The sequence below is a fragment of the Prunus mume genome, linkage group LG4 (genome assembly GCF_029339155.1).
Source record: "Prunus mume cultivar Tortuosa linkage group LG4, ASM2933915v1, whole genome shotgun sequence".
NCBI classification, from domain to species: Eukaryota; Viridiplantae; Streptophyta; class Magnoliopsida; order Rosales; family Rosaceae; genus Prunus; species Prunus mume.
The window spans coordinates 19,280,822-19,297,211 of NC_142701.1; the positions used below are offsets into that span (position 1 = coordinate 19,280,822).

General features: G+C 35.8%; 1 protein-coding gene across 1 annotated transcript; it reads left to right on the forward strand.

Moving 5' to 3' along the window:
* The first annotated feature begins 11,306 nt into the window (after positions 1-11,306).
* On the forward strand, positions 11,307-13,807 carry MYB16 (myb domain protein 16). The gene is made up of 3 exons (XM_008232573.3): positions 11,307-11,656; positions 11,801-11,930; positions 12,491-13,807. The coding sequence occupies exons 1-3, from the start codon at positions 11,524-11,526 to the stop codon at positions 13,416-13,418; spliced, it is 1,191 nt and encodes a 396-aa protein (XP_008230795.1). The 5' UTR covers positions 11,307-11,523; the 3' UTR covers positions 13,419-13,807.
* Positions 13,808-16,390: the final 2,583 nt, after the last annotated feature.

The following is a 16,390-nucleotide window of genomic DNA, read 5'->3' on the forward strand; positions in this document are numbered from 1 at the left end:
TTTGATTCGTTACTGAATGATAATTCTTATGAATTTGGTAGATTAGTTATAACTTAAACAGTGGCAAGTTGGCAACGCGACTTTTTTTTGCATCTTTTTTCTCTGTTTTCAAGTTCATTGGTTATTTTAGGTCACCAACCGAGAGTTCCTTTGGTTGATCAGTAACCAATGGCGGAGTGTCACAGAAAGCAATAACAAATTATAATATACTAAACACGTTAGGTTTGGCATTACCGGAAAAATTATTCCAAACCACTGCTCTAATAGATCCTTTATTTTAATTTCTAGATATACATAGCTTCTTTCTTTCTCAACATTTAATACCAAAGTTTAAAGGCCTTTAAGATATTGTCCCAAACACTTCAACCCAATCAAAAAAAGCAAAATTTTGATCTCAGTGATTTCTTCATATTTCATCAATAAAAACTATTTGTAGATTTACAAATATTGTTGCAAGACCAATCGATTATAACGGAAATAGTATATCAAACGTAAATATATTCGTGCGTAGTTGCATACGTATAGAGAGAGAAATATATTCGTGCGTAGTTGCATACGTATAGAGAGAGAAAGTAGCTTGGCATTATAATCGTGGGTATATGATAACAGCAAAATATTATCTCTTCAAAGCCTTGAATTTAGGCAATTTATATAGCTGGACCTCCACATCATACCGTGTATGATCAAATGGATGAACACTTTTTCATATTTTTAACGTTCCTTTTTTTGAGGAGTGACATAAGACATAACTGTTTCTTTGTACCATGACACCATGTTCTACAGTGGTCAGTTGTCAACCCGAAAAAGACCCATATACAAAGAATTTATATTATCATAGAAAATGTCTATTTCTTCTTTCTTTTCTGTTATATCTTTACTTTATAGACAGTGGCGAATCCAGAAATTTTTCTTATGGGAGTTGACGTTTGTTCCCTCGTATGAATTATTGGCAAACCCATAATTTCCTAATGACGCTAGCATGCAAATCAGGAGAGTTGTACAAGTTTTTAGGGTCCATAAATAAACGCATTGTAATTTAGTTAGTTGCCCACATGATTATAGTCCTGTCCTCCTATTTTTGCAAGCCTTGCACGAAATAATGACCCATTACTTTTTTAGGGAATTATGGAATTATTAATTTGAGGTTATTTTGTTTGTCCGTTGAAGTTTTTCAGGTAGAGCGTGCAGATGTAGAAGGGACAGAAGTTCAGTATACATTTTGGAAGCATATGCACACCTCTCAACTTCACATCACATATGCATCCGGTATAGAGTTTGGTGTTTGATAAACAGTGCTATTTCGTCGGTTACTGTTTCATCAATTAGCTGTTGAGTTACGCCAAACAGACCATCCAAATATTTTGCATCCTCGTGTTGGAAGATGTGGATAATGATTATAAGAATGCTCGTACTAGATAAGGGTCTTGTAATTTCGTGAACGAGATCTAGCATAATAAAAATGACTGCAGATCAATAGTTTCAATATCACTTGTTTTAGATACAGATTCGTACTATAATTTTTTATAAACGATACAAACACTAGGGATACAATAAACTATATTTTTTTAAAATTCATTTTCAAAATGGAGGGGAAAAGTATGGGATTCAGATTCACACATTTCGAAAGTATTGATGGATAAATGGAACGATAATATATTTTGTAAAACATGGATTAAAATAATAAAAAAGAGTGTGTGTAAAAAGCAATAAAAACCAGTCTTGTTCAGAATTGGTGTGGACAACGCGAGTTAGGCTGAGCCGTCCATGCAAAAAGGATGGTGACAACCAGTTGGAGGCTCATCTTTATTCCCACCCACCCGGGCCACCACTCCTACTACTTGTACACGTTGTTCAGTTCCGCTTGGCGAGCCTACGTCACCCTCTTTGCTCGTTGGATCCACACTTCACGTGGCCCACTTTGCCACGTCACAGCTAGTCATCACACAAATAGTAAGCCCTAGAATTAAGCACAATATAATAATGTAAATCGCTTATTTGGTAATTATCCCAACGAACCAAGCCAATTAATCATAATTAATTGATTACTCATTGAGATATTTAGTTATATACCAATACTGAATTTAATTTTGATTATGAAATTACTTTGATATCCTATAGAGTGTTTTGGGGTTTTTTTTTAATGAAGTTTTGAGGTTGGGCTTGTTTTAAGAAATCGATGACATTTTTATAACTTACAGGATCAAAGCCTCCCTCTTTGTTATATTCTAAATAGATTTTGAGTGTGTTTCTAAAGTCTATTTCATATAAGGGATTTTTTTTTAAATAAAATATATATATATATTGGGCCCATATATTGGGTATAATAGTAAATCTCCCTTATATTTTTTGGGACAGATTGTATAAACGTATGTGGTCCTGCAGGCATGAGATCACATATGAAATGATCTAGGATGAGAAATCGTAGCATTTGACTAATCCCAATAATTAAGAGTAAATGGAAATAATTAATAAGCTGCCCGAAAAAGAAAAAAAGTAGAAGAGATAAGGCCATTATCCAATATGATAAAATTTGTTAAATTTGTAGAGCATTGTAATAACCGAGTGGATAAAAATGGTATGGAAATATTTAATTTACTTTGGATAAGGTTATACATAGATCTCAAGCTTATCTTTTTCCCTTCTTCTTCTTCTTTGTATGTATATAGACATAGTTACTTTGTATTCAACAAGGACGGAAAGTATCCCAATTTGGGAAAACTTTATATGCTCAGCATCTGGTTGTTGTGCTGGATAAATTGTATAGAGACTGAATGAGCTGGTAGCGTACGTCCTTGCTACTTTTACAAATGGCATTCATTATTTGTCTAGCTAGTTAAATCGATCACAACCACTCTCTCTCTCTCTCTCTCTCTCTCTATGTAGCGAAAAAGATTACGAAATAAAGTGTTGAAAAATGTAAACTTAACAAAATAAAATACAATATATAATCGAATACGGCCTGTAGATTTGGGTCCCTTGAAACCTATACACCCAACCCAACCCAAGCATCAAGTCTTCGCCCACTGGAATTATTTGTGTACACAGTGAATAACGTTTAATGTGTTTTTCTCCTTTGCTTTGCTGTTTATTAGAGTAAGTAATCGATCCGAGCTTCTTTTTCTTTGATTTCTGAAAGCTTAGTCACATATTTTCCCTTGATGAACAATATGTGCTTATTCACACGCATCCTTTGGCAACGGAAAAATTAAGAAGAAATCATAAAACCCATCAAGTCAATAGTTCAAAATACACGACTATTTCCTATTAGTTGACAACAGTGAGTGAGATAGAAATTGCACAAGCAGCAAAACAATATGTGGAACCACATCACAACAGCTGTATCCTATTCCTATTAGATTACAGTGAATGAGATAGAAATTGCACAACAACTTAATGAATTCAGATCCAACTGAGCAAAGAAATTCCACTAAAAAACTAAGGGCTCGTCTAGGACTGCTTCTCTATGGAGCACTTCTGCCCATAAGTGCTTTTATTATAAACATGTTGAAAATTTCATAAAAAGCTGAAGTGCTTCATGGAAAAGCATTTCTATGGCCTAGAAACACTTCTAAATTTTTATACCAAACGCTGTAAGAAGCGATTTTAATTGTTAAAAAGCACCTTTTAGCCCTTCTGAAAACACTTCCAAACAAACCCTAAGTATTACTTGGATTAGATCTTATGAATCCAATTCAATTAGAACAGCCAATTGGATCATCCAGTGTGAGCCCAATCTAAAGTGGGGATATATAAAAAGAATATGGGCCGTAAGTGCATTATGGAAAAATAGCAGGATCCATATCTACCTCATTTAAGCTTTCTGTGCCCTTTCAACTTTGTATATGGGATAGATAGAATACAGCAAATTCAAAGTGCAGATCTTCTCCTCAGAGACTGGTGAATGGAGGAGGGAGTCAATTGTATCATATGAGGGTATTATTTGAAATTTGGTGATGGTTGAGTCGGAAAATGATGATGAAAATGTGAGTTCAGTGAAACATATGAGCTTTGTGCACGTTGCATTACGCGAGCCTGCTGAATTGTTGCATGAGCTTCGCAATGCTGAAAAGGGTGTGAAGTTGAGACAATATTATTTAATTTAGCTGATGTGAGAGACATGCCATACATAATTGCCTAATTTAGTCTATCATACCATGTGCGCAAACTAAACATGGAGTGATTGGTTTTTCAACTGTTGATATTTGTGCAGTTGCCATGGCTTCTTAATTTGCCACGGATTGACAACTTATATGGTGACATTATCATGGAATTCATAAACCCTAAAACTTGAAAAGTTGTCATTTAATTGGCTAATCAACTATTGATGTTTGAGAAATTCTTGGGCAGACAGGCAATGCCATGAACTCTCTCAATCAAATTATGCTTATTGTGCAAATGCTTTTGTTGTTCTATCAATGTTTGAAAATTTCATTAGTTGCTGCAACCAAACTCGGATTGATTTTAACATAGAATTAAGGCACTTTCGAACAAATTAAGCAAACAGACCTGAGTTAATGTAAAAGGAATTGAAGATGAAACTACCAATTAACCAAGCCATTGTGTTTGTATACCAAACAAGATATCATCAAGTTATTACTAACAATGTGTCCTCGACTTTTTGGCTACATGCAACTTAACATCCTCCTCATCAGGCGGAGCAGCTCCTCCACAACTCTCGCTTGACGACTGCAGTTGTGCGCTTGGCACCGACTCCATGACCTTCCCCATTTCTTCCTACCACTGGCGTTGGTTCTTAGTGGCGGACTGAGCATGAGCATGTTGTGGCAGTCTAGGAACGGGTGTCGGCCACCATGGTACCACAACTTGGAAGAACTCGCAGTTCAAACCATTATCAATAGTAATCCTTCTATCCAGTTTCGACTGGATTCTTGTTCGAATGTTGAACATAACAATCTCGTCATCTATAACTAGATAGATAATTTCCTCGTTGTTTGGGTCCAAAACTATACATTCTGTATCCATAGCGTCTTCTCTCTTCAGAACCATGTCTTCCTCCAGTATATACCATGTCATGTTCTCCAAGCACACCTTTTCAAATCCTCCATGATACTCTTCTTTATTCACATTCACGTCCCAAACAAAAAAAGTATTGGTGGCCGATTCATAGTCAAACATCTTGAGACGCCCTCCGTGCACACCCAGGCAAGCAAGTATTCTGTTTCTGTCCCAATCATCATCCTCCAGATCAATGAGTCGACATTTATAATCACCATCGCTACTGGTAGGGTTGTTGATTATGAAGGGATCCAACTCCAGGAGAAATAAAGAACTACAGATCCAATACAACATTCTGTTGTAAGCATTAGCAAAGCAAATATGAAATTGGACACAACTGAGACCAATATCTCGTGGGGATGACACAATTGTCTCTCTCCATTGACCGGTCTCTGAGGAGAAGATTTGCACTTTGAATTTGCTGTTACTTTTCACATAACAGGGACAAATTAATCTCACAACCCTGCACCTGTAATTGGTATTAATCTGTGCAATATTATTACTATTATGTCCTTCGGAGTCATCATCTTCTTTTGCTGCACAATACGTAGGGTTATTATTATAGTAGGGAAGATCGCACATGAACCCCTCTGTTATTGGTACTGTCTTTTCGTCACATGGAGGCGCGGGCGGAAGAGCAATCCATTGTTGGCTGTATGGATTGCATATGTAGTAATCACGATCATAGTACTTGCCTGTGTAACACAAAAGTAAGTCATTATACGTACCTGCCACCATTGGCTCTTCTTGGATCAAACCGCCAGGAAACTTCTTGAATCTTCTGAAAAAAGGCTTTAGGGGATTGGAGATTCTATTGAGCAATTCTCTCTTTTTGTTTATTAGAATGATGGGGGTTTTCTGATGATGATATTCTCTTCGTAGAAATGCACAGAGGCTAATAAAATAAGGATCGGATATGAGACTGCACCAACACTTTGACACACACTTGCAATGGGAAACAAACTTATAGCATGGGAGTCGACAAAGAATTTCCATCAATACAACGTCTGGGAGATCATCAATACCATTCAAACGATGATGATGGTCCAGCAGTATTGCACCATACCTTCTTTTGATATCACTACCTCTCATGATGTACGTCTCACAAAATAAAACTTAAACTTGCATAAAAGAACACAAATCAATATCATATATATATACTTGGACTTAATTAATTGCACATATATATATATATATGTTTCCAATAAATAAAAAATATTGTATATAATTATATCTTTCCCTGTTTAACTGGGTTTATTAGAAACCCTATATATATATATATATATATATACAGAGAGCTTCCATTGAGGGATCCCTCAAATAAGCTTATTTGAGGGACACCCCTTGTAGGGCCCACTCTGGATTGTATTTCACTAATCCAAACCGTCTATTTTGTAGATACATATTCAAAGATCATCTCTACAAAAAATCACTTGAATCCGATATCTTTTGACCATGCAATTGAGTTATTGAAATTTTAGTATTTTCTTGAAGCACCGTGTTCATTGATTTTGTAGGACATAATTGGATGTCGAAACGGTTTCCGATTTGTCTAATTTTTTGTAAGGATGATCTATGAATGAAGACCTAAAAAATAGATGGTTTTGATCATTGGAAAAAAAATTGTAAGGTACCCTAAAGGGCATTCCTCAAATAAAATTATTTGAGGGATCCCTCAATAGAAGGGATATATATATATATATATAGAGAGCTTCCATTGAGGATCCTCAAATAAGCTTATTTGAGGACACCTGTAGGCCCACTCGGATTGTATTTCATTAATCCAAACCATCTATTTTGTAGATACACATTCAAAGATCATTTCTACAAAAAATCACTTGAATCCGATATCATTTGACCACTCAATTGAGTTATTGAAATTTTAGTACTTTCTTGAAGCACTGTGTTCATTGATTTTGTAAAACACAATTGGATGTCGAAACGGTTTCTTATTTGTCTAATTTTTTATAAGGATGATCTATGAATGAATACCTAAAAAATGGATAGTTTGGATCATTGGGAAAAAAATTGTAGAGTACCCTAATGGGCGTCCCTCAAATAATTTTATTTGAGGGATCCCTCAATAGAAGGGGACTGTATATATATTTTACAAAATCAATGAACACGATGCTTCAAGAAAGTACTAAAATTTCAATAACTCAATTGAGTGGTCAAATGATATCGGATTCAAGTGATTTTTTGTAGAGATAATCTTTGAATGACTATCTACAAAATAGACGGTTTGAATTAGTGAAATACAATCCGGAGTGGGGCTTACAAGGGTGTCCTCAAATAAGCTTATTTGAGAGATCCCTCAATGGAAGCTCGTGTGTATATATATATATATGAGCAATGATTTTCACTATTTTATCCACTTATACTCCTTTTTAGTTATAAAAAGGAGTGTAAGTGGATAAAATAGAAGAAAAAGGAGTGGGGAAATCACCCTTCATATATATATATATATATATATATATATAGGGTTTCTAATAAACCCAGTTAAACAGGGAAAGATATAATTATATACAATATTTTTTATTTATTGGAAACATATATATATATATGTGCAATTAATTAAGTCCAAGTATATGTAGGAATGAAAACCACTAAGAATCTCAATACAATCAGAACACAATATTGGTATAAGAAAACGGAAAGCTATTTTTTTGGGTGCTATATGATGAATATAAAAAAACGAAATTCCTTTTGTTTTTTACCACTATGATCAAAACATCTCTCTAGGATAGTTAAGAAACGTTAAGAAAAAAATTTATCTTAGATGGAATGTTACATGATCTGGAAAAATAATGCGATTAGCTTTTTCGACTTGTATATGATAAGAACAAATTGCCTTCACAAAGCCTTTTTGTTAATTTTCCATCCAAAAATTGTAGATCTACATGGTGTATGTGCAATCTAATCTTTGTCATTTGAAGTGTTTTTATTTATTTATGTATAACATCCTCAATTTTGGTGGATTATGAGAGCACCAGACAGAGCAACTATCTACGTCTGTCTGTGTTTGGAGCTTAAGCCAATTAAAGGTCAACTCTTTTTGTTAGAGATGCCTTCTTTTTCATCTCTAGTCTATATACAATTGCTTAGATTTTGTTTCTCTTCATGGACGGAAAGGGGATTCCCACTAGTGATTTCTTCTAATAACATGAAGATATGAGAAATAACATTAGATAAAAAGTAAGAGATTTGAGAAAAACAAAAAAAAAAATTGAGTAAGTAGTGCAAATGGTCAAGTTGGCAGAGAAAGAAAGAGATGGCTTGGAGGTACATATAATTTGCACATTCTTTGACTATCTTCTTATCAAGGCTGACTTTGAGTTTTTGAGGGCCCAATGCGAAAATAAATAATAGACCCTTTTCTACCGTCACAAATCTACGAACACGAAAAAAATTGTTTCCTTTTTAAATATAAATAACCGTTATTTCTCTGGCTCTTGGTAGAATTAGAAGAGAGATCTTTTAGTTGGAGGGGGAAATGTAAATCCTTATTTTGGAGTGAATAGAGAGTAAGCACATGGCTTGGAGGTGAGTTTTTTCAATTCCTCCTTAGATTAGTGTAGGTTAAGTACAGTTCCCTGACTTGAGATTGTTTGTTGGGATCACACTCGTATATATTACGAATGTATTTAGCCCATTAATCCATCTATGTTAAGCTTGATTAAGAACCTTATTATTGATATACATTTTGTTGTTGTCAAAACTGCAGAAATTTATTGAATTGAAGAATCAAGATTTACATCACTTGCTAGAATATTAGAGAGCCATACTGGGCAGGAAAGGTCCCAACTAAAGGTATCCCAAACTCGAGAAAAACAAGTATAGCAACCTCATGTACTGCTTTATTACATGTTCGCGGAATAGCTTAAAGTCTACCAGCTGAAACTGAGTAGGCCGAACTTGAATATCAAAAACTTATTATTGATATACATAGGTGTTTATCTTTTGTTTCCAAAAATGACAACTTTAAGACAACTTTAAAATAAGTGTGACGGAGAAACAGTGGTTTATCTAATCATCTCATGGAATCCATATATTTGCTATTTCAAAAACATGTTCTTTTTTCTTCTTCTTTTGATCTCTTATATATATCCTAAAATTTCATATCCTTGTATGCACGTGGAGGTGCATTGGTTTGACAAGTGTAATGGGACTGAATTTAATAAGGAGGGCAATTAAGAACTTGTTGGACCATATACAATGCTAGAGCTGGCAGTGATCAAGTAGAATTTAAGATGGTGTCCCTCCCCAATGTCCTTCTTCCCCACCACTGCCAGTTCCCAATATCATCAACCTTTCGATCCAAAACCAACATTTTGCTTTGCATTTTGTATTTTGCATTTCCACGCCACACAACACAAGCAAACGTTTAATTTTAAGTTTCTTTCCATTCCATGGGACCCCTCCTTTTGTCTTTTCATGCTTTGCCTCCTATCATTCAAGATTGCACCCCACAATGGCGTAGACCCCATCTCAATAAATTAGTCATGCTTTTCTCTAAATTACCAAACTGCCCTCTTAAATTATTCTTTTGCTTTCAGATTTATTGATGGGTTCATTACAAAACTAGTTAACTTGTACCCCAATTTTACTCTAGTCATGTGTTGAGAATCATAGAATTCAATATTGAACTGAGCAACCGAAGCAGTGAAACTCATATGCAAATGTAGGTTAGATCAATTGGCCAAAGTAATGTGTTTGTCTTTTTACACTCGAGATCCCCTTCTGTGTACACTAAAAGAATTTTGAAATATCACCACTAATTGTAAAAGAAACGGTGAAACTCGGATGCAAATTTACCATTGTCGTAATTAATTTACTGGCATCAGCTGCGGCCTCCAGCAGCCCTATATATAGGTCTCCATCACCATTCGCCACCTTCTTCAAGTGCGTACCTCTTTCGGCAGGGCAACTTCTGGACCTGGTTCAGTAATTGCTCGAGAGACCCACCATCTCTATCTGGTAAGAGCCACCACAGTCTATATCTTTAATTTACTACTTGAAACTCAAATTTCACTTTCTTATATGCAGTGCCATCGATCTATGGTTAACCTCATTTACATGGGTTACTAGCTAGCTCACTATTTTGTTCACTTTTTATATTGGAACTTGGGAGTGGGACATATGGATTGAATTTGGAAGTGACACATTACCGAAGCATATTAAAAGACAATTTTACCCCCGTTTGAGATGAAAAAAATGAAGTAGGTTAACTGAACTGGTTAACCACTAACTAGCTAGGGCAACACCAACATATGCATATTGAGTTCAGTGTGACACAATGACAAATTTGAGCTATAATCTCTTAAGCTTACCCAAATTTACAAACTTTCATGACATATAGGCTCGCTCGATTAGTTCTTCTCTCAGCAGCAGAGAAAAAAAAAAGGCTCTGCAATTTGATTTTTTGACGGAGTTTTTTTTTAGAGGAGAGAGAGAGTAGAAAAGTATTTCTTTGCTAACTATACCAACTGACCATTGATAGCTAGGTGCTGTGGACCAGTTATTAAATATTTTACCTAATTTCGTGTTGAAACCCATAGCAGATTTGATGAAAGGAGATTATTCTGAAGCAATAGTTGTATTTGGGTACAAGAATAATTACATGCTAGAGGCGGCCAGTAATCTTGTTGTTGGAGTTATAGCCAAGTTTCTCATCTCATCTCTGAATAAATATATGGCTTCAATTAATAATCGACTGCACTGCAGTCTGCATGCATGTAGACATAGTGAATCAGCATTAAAATCTAGCGTAAATATGTTTTTAATGGAAAATCATCGGAGGATGTATATATTGATAATACTTAGTGGGGTTGCTAGACTCAAAAGTTTGTTTATGTAGTTCTATTTTTGAGCTTCGACTCCCTTAGTGTGAGAATGTGAATGTAAAGAGTCCCACATTAGAGAGTTGAGAAACCTAGCAAGAAGTTGAGTTACTCTCCACATTGCTAATTAGTTTTAGGATGAAACCTTAACTTCGTTCATAACAAAAAATATAAAAAATACGCCAGTCTAGTCTAGGTAGCTTGTCTATTTTATTTGAAACCTTCCTGAATATGGGTCTACTGCAAACTGCAGGGTTTAGGCCATTAGATTATCATATAGAGCAATAATTCTTAAACGCCATTAATATAAAGCAAATTAAAGAACGTGGCATAATACAGATGCCATTGGGGAGAGGAGAGAGAGAGAGAAGAGAGAGAAGGTTAAGGGTAGTTTTGTCATGAGAGTTGTACCGCATTATACTCTCTGATCAAAATTTATTTCTTTATCCCATTTATGTCGCTGACCTTTCTTCCCTGCCCATTTCTTCGTTTTACAAATTAGTTCAGGGAAAGACTGAAGACACCTTCTCCCCTTCTCGCTCTCTCTTAAATTTTCTCCATCCATATGATTTCTTTTCTCTCTTGTGCTTAGCCGAAGCTAGGCCGCTATAGCTATATAAAGAAGAAGCAGAAACTACAAGCTTTGCTTTGCTGCTTGAGAATTCAAATGGGTAGGTCACCTTGCTGCGACAAGGTGGGTTTGAAGAAAGGACCATGGACACCAGAAGAAGACCAGAAACTCTTGGCTTACATTGAAGAACATGGCCATGGCAGTTGGCGTGCCCTCCCAACAAAAGCTGGTGATTTCCATTTCCATTTGCTCATTAACAACTCCTAATTAGTCGTCTGTATATTGTTATAATATTTTGCATGTAAAACATAATATTATTATATAATTAAGCAGTTTAAGTTTTTTATGTTAATTTCATTGTTTATGTATGTAGGGCTTCAGAGATGTGGAAAGAGCTGTAGGCTTAGATGGACGAACTATCTCAGACCTGATATCAAGAGGGGAAAGTTCAGTTTGCAAGAAGAACAAACCATTATCCAACTCCATGCCCTATTGGGGAACAGGTATATTTATCTTAATTTTGTTGTTTTAAGTAAAAATTAGTGTTAATCTAAAAAGTTATCATGCACATTGTTTCTAAGTACAACTAATTAGTAGTCTTAATTAAGCTGTCTTCTCACTCTTTGTAATTAAGTAGAAAATTCAACTAGCTCTTTCTTTCTTTCTTTCTTTCTTTTGAATAATTGTGATGCTTTTGATCTGCAAAACCATATTTTGCCTGAGTATTTGGTTGAATTATGAGATGCTTTGAATTAATGCGGTGCCCTCGCAAGCAAGTACCTTCAACTTCAACCAACCACTCACTCTCTAACCTAATCATATATTAAAAGTTTTGACCTCTGCGACCATTTTTCATGTATCATTTACTGCTTCTGACATCCAAGTCTATTATTTAAAATGAAAAGGGTCCTCTCCTCTTGAAATTCTCTTCAAATATATATATTAATGAAATGAAAAGGTGCTAGTAAAATGGATGGATCGATGTAGTTTATGATTTTTCTCTTGGGGTTTTCATAGTTTTGATGCTCAGCTCTGTCGTGTTGTGTTGGGCTTTGGTGATCAGGTGGTCGGCCATAGCAACTCACTTGCCAAAGAGAACAGACAACGAGATAAAGAACTACTGGAACACGCATCTTAAGAAAAGGCTAGCCAAAATGGGCATCGACCCCGTCACGCACAAGCCAAAGAACGATGCCCTACTCTCCACCGTCGACGGTCAGTCCAAGAACGCCTCCAACCTCAGCCACATGGCGCAATGGGAGAGCGCTCGCCTCGAAGCCGAAGCCCGGCTTGTCAGGGAATCCAAGCTGCGTTCCCACAGTTCATTAATCCATCAGCTCACAAGCAGCCCAAGCAACAAGATGGAGTCTTCATCATCAATGGTGCCTATGCCTTCTGCTACTGCAAGGTCTTTGGATGTGTTTAAAGGTTGGAATGTTGGTGGTGGATGGCCAGCGTCAAAATCATCTAATGTTGATCTTGAGTCTCCAACTTCTACACTCACTTATAATTCTTCTGAGCAGATTAATGTGAATGCATCAGCATCTGCAGTTGTGGTGCCTCCAATTATGCAGCCTATGATTGAGCTTGTGGGGTCCTCAGGTTCATCTGAGACCAAAGAAGAAGGTGATCATGATCAAGATTGGAAATCCCATTTGTCTTTCACTTCAGGGCTTCATGATCACATCACAATGTCCCTGGAAGCAGGGGCATGGACTGGTGAGGTTCATGATCATCATCATGGAGGAGGAGGAGGAGTTAGTAGTAATGTGGACATGGCAGATCAAGAAGGGTTCACTGATCTTTTGCTTAACAACTCTGATGAAGTACAGAGTTTGTCAGATGGCGAGCGCGGCAGCCGCGGAGACTCTGATAATGGCGGTGGCAGTGCAAGTGGAAGCGGTAGTGACTACTATGAGGATAATAAGAATTACTGGAATAGTATTCTCAATTTGGTGAATTCTTCTCCATCTGACTCTCCAATGTTCTAATCACAGCAGTGCACCAAAAGAGTTTGAGTTAGTGATGATTTGAAGAACTGATTGAGGATCAAATTGCCAATCATGTCAATGAATTACAAGTCCGAAATTCGTGATGATGTGACATATTGGAGGATGAATGCTATTGGCAAAGCAGTTTTTGGTTGCGTCTGCAATGTTCATAGGCTAGGTCGTACCCCCCCAAAAAAAATTGTAATAAAATGTGCTTGACATGCATGCATGCTTTGTATTCTTGTGAAAGAAAATAATTACAGTTTTGGCTGTAGCTCTCACATCAAATGTTAATACTTCACCCTTTCAACTTGTTTCATTCTGAATTCTGATGGCTTTTGATTGTTGTAAAGTGAATGAGAGATTAAGTGCTTTTGCTTTTACTTTTACCTGAAGAACTTCTCTGTATTTTCTTTATATTTTTTTCTACTTAAGAACTACACAGGACATTTATATATATGTGCATGTCCAATAAAAGAATCTTTTATGATAGGCTTTATTGCTGTTGGTTTGATGTCAAATTCTCCTTTTCAGAAATAGTTTTTCCCCCTTTCCTATCTCCTTTTTCTTAGTTGTAACTTGCATGCATTGCAGACTAACAGGAAACACAGTTCATAATGGCAAAAGAAAGCTAAAGGCAAGTAGGGCAACTAGCATGTACTCTCTACAATCACAACATCAATGCACCAAAATGAAAATGGAAACTGAAAACAGAATCAAAATCAAAACCAGATTTTGAGGACCTCAGTTTTGATACTAATTTACAAAAATGGGTAAGTTGTAGAGATAAAAGATATTGACCTAGAAAGCCTACATTCTTGTCAATTTCCCAGGCCTACTCTTCCTCTTCCATCTAACCTGGCGGTGGCATTAAAAAAAATTTATTGCTGCTGTGATGGATAACAAATCAGTGTTCAAATTGAAAAAGGAAAAACTAACTGGATTTTGGTAGAAGACTTGAACCTCATACCTACTTATTGGAATCCCTCAAGTATCTTCATTGTAAAAAATAAAAAATAAAAAGAAAATGTTGCTGCATTACAGTTCCAGCAAGATTGGTGATGCTTGTTTTTCATTTTTCTTTCTCTGAAGTTTCTGAATGGATCACTCTCCCTGTCCCAATGTTTTTGTTTTTTTTGTTTACTTATGAGTACAAGCGATAGTCTAAACTACAGGAGAGGGGGATTTCTCAGTGTCCCGATGGTTGATTGCATGTGTTTGGTTCGTTGGTGTAATGTCACTTGTAGGCATTTAAGGTCTGCTAATTTCATTAATTCTACAAGCCTTGCTGATGCTTATTTTAAAACATGCACTTCAACTGGTTGCTTTCTTTCTGCATAATCATTTCCTTTTTATTGTCCTTTTCTGAGAGCTAATTGGTATATGCTTAATATCTTGAAACATCAAAGATCGATGACATCATAATTAAGCTTTAGAAAATAAATGGCGGTAAGTTCAATTTGATGGAGCTTTAAAACTCAAAACTCTGTTGGGGCATTGGCTAATCAAATGAATGGTTGATACATCTTCAACGTGTCCAGTTTTGAAAGCAGAAAATATCATACTCTACTAGTGTAGTTGGTGAGACAAATCATGAAAAAGATGATGACATGATGGAATTCACTACACCACTTTATATTTGATCAAATAAATCAAAGAAAATAAATATTAATTAACATATATTCTTCTATGATGACTAGTATTTATGAGACACACATGAGAAAACAATCATACATATTTATGAGGGTTAAGTTGGGTTTTAAGATAAGATTAGAAAATAACACCACTTTAATTGAACTTTATAAAGTAAGATTGAATTGAAAGGTCAACAAGCAACAATGCTAAATTACTTCCAAATTGACCCAGTGATAGTTGAGAGTAAAGACTTGATTTGACAGACTGTGGAGCAGAAAAGGGTAGCTTCATTTAAATGCCACTCTGTTTTTCCACTCAGTTTCACCTACATAGGAGATCTCTCAAGCCATGCATTTAAACACTTGGCATTTAACATCACCAATACAAATCCTTTTTCCTTTACAAACCCAATTAACTCCATTAAAAAAAAGAAGCTATCCTGCTCTGTTTTGTCGGTGGAATTTCACAGCTTCAATAAGACCTATTGCCATTTCCCCACTCCCCTGTCAAACTACTTCTCTAAATGATTACTGCATATCATATTTATTGATCACATTAATTATTGATCGGCTCATAAAAATAGGTTTTTAATGTAAATAAATAAAAGATATGTGATCAATAATTTGATGGTGAATGAAGTAAAGCACAATATTATTATTATATGTGGCTCAAAAGTCCACATAGCCGCATGCCATAGTAATGTCGTTTAGGGTACATGAAGAAAATTAGAAATCAACTGTTACTTTCCCATTAATTCAAAGGATGAGGAAGAGCCAGGCTGTGTTGAAACTTCAAAGCTGTGGATCAGTGTGGAAGGAGAGGAGCAAGCAATGGTGAATTTTGGGCCACACTTTTAGATATCAGCAAGCAGAGACATATCCTTCATTCTGTTTCTGTGAAATTTCTATTTCTAATTTTGCTATAGATTTTTGCACATGAACATTTATTTCTGTGTGTAGTGCACTTGGCAATTCACATGGGTCTTTAATCGCCTCGACTGCAACCAACCGTGCGTCTTAAATGAGAGCGGAGCAGCCCCTGTCTGTATTTTGAGCATGTGGTTTGCATCAACTGTAAACTGAAAAATACTTCCTTTCTCACACAATTATACGACTTCTTTACTGCAAAAAAGTCCCATCTCTTTGTTTGTACTGCTTTCAAACTTCACACCAATTCAATGCCATAAATGCCTGCCCCCAATCGGTTGAAAATCAAATCAAAAAGTTAAATTGAAATTTTCTGAGTGATTCTCTTCTGGAACAATTCAATATGTTGTCATATTTGATCACTGGAGAGGTTTACTCATATTCAGCACATTGTTATTACTTTGTACTTTG

What these genes read in the sequence shown, in the direction of transcription:
- MYB16 (XM_008232573.3), top strand. Translation starts at nt 11,524, where the DNA reads ATGGGTAGGTCACCTTGCTGCGACAAGGTGGGTTTGAAGAAAGGACCA. An exon ending in TGCCCTCCCAACAAAAGCTG is followed by an intron (nt 11,657 to 11,800) that starts GTGATTTCCATT and finishes TTATGTATGTAG; the next exon opens with GGCTTCAGAGATGTGGAAAG. An exon ending in CATGCCCTATTGGGGAACAG is followed by an intron (nt 11,931 to 12,490) that starts GTATATTTATCT and finishes TTTGGTGATCAG; the next exon opens with GTGGTCGGCCATAGCAACTC.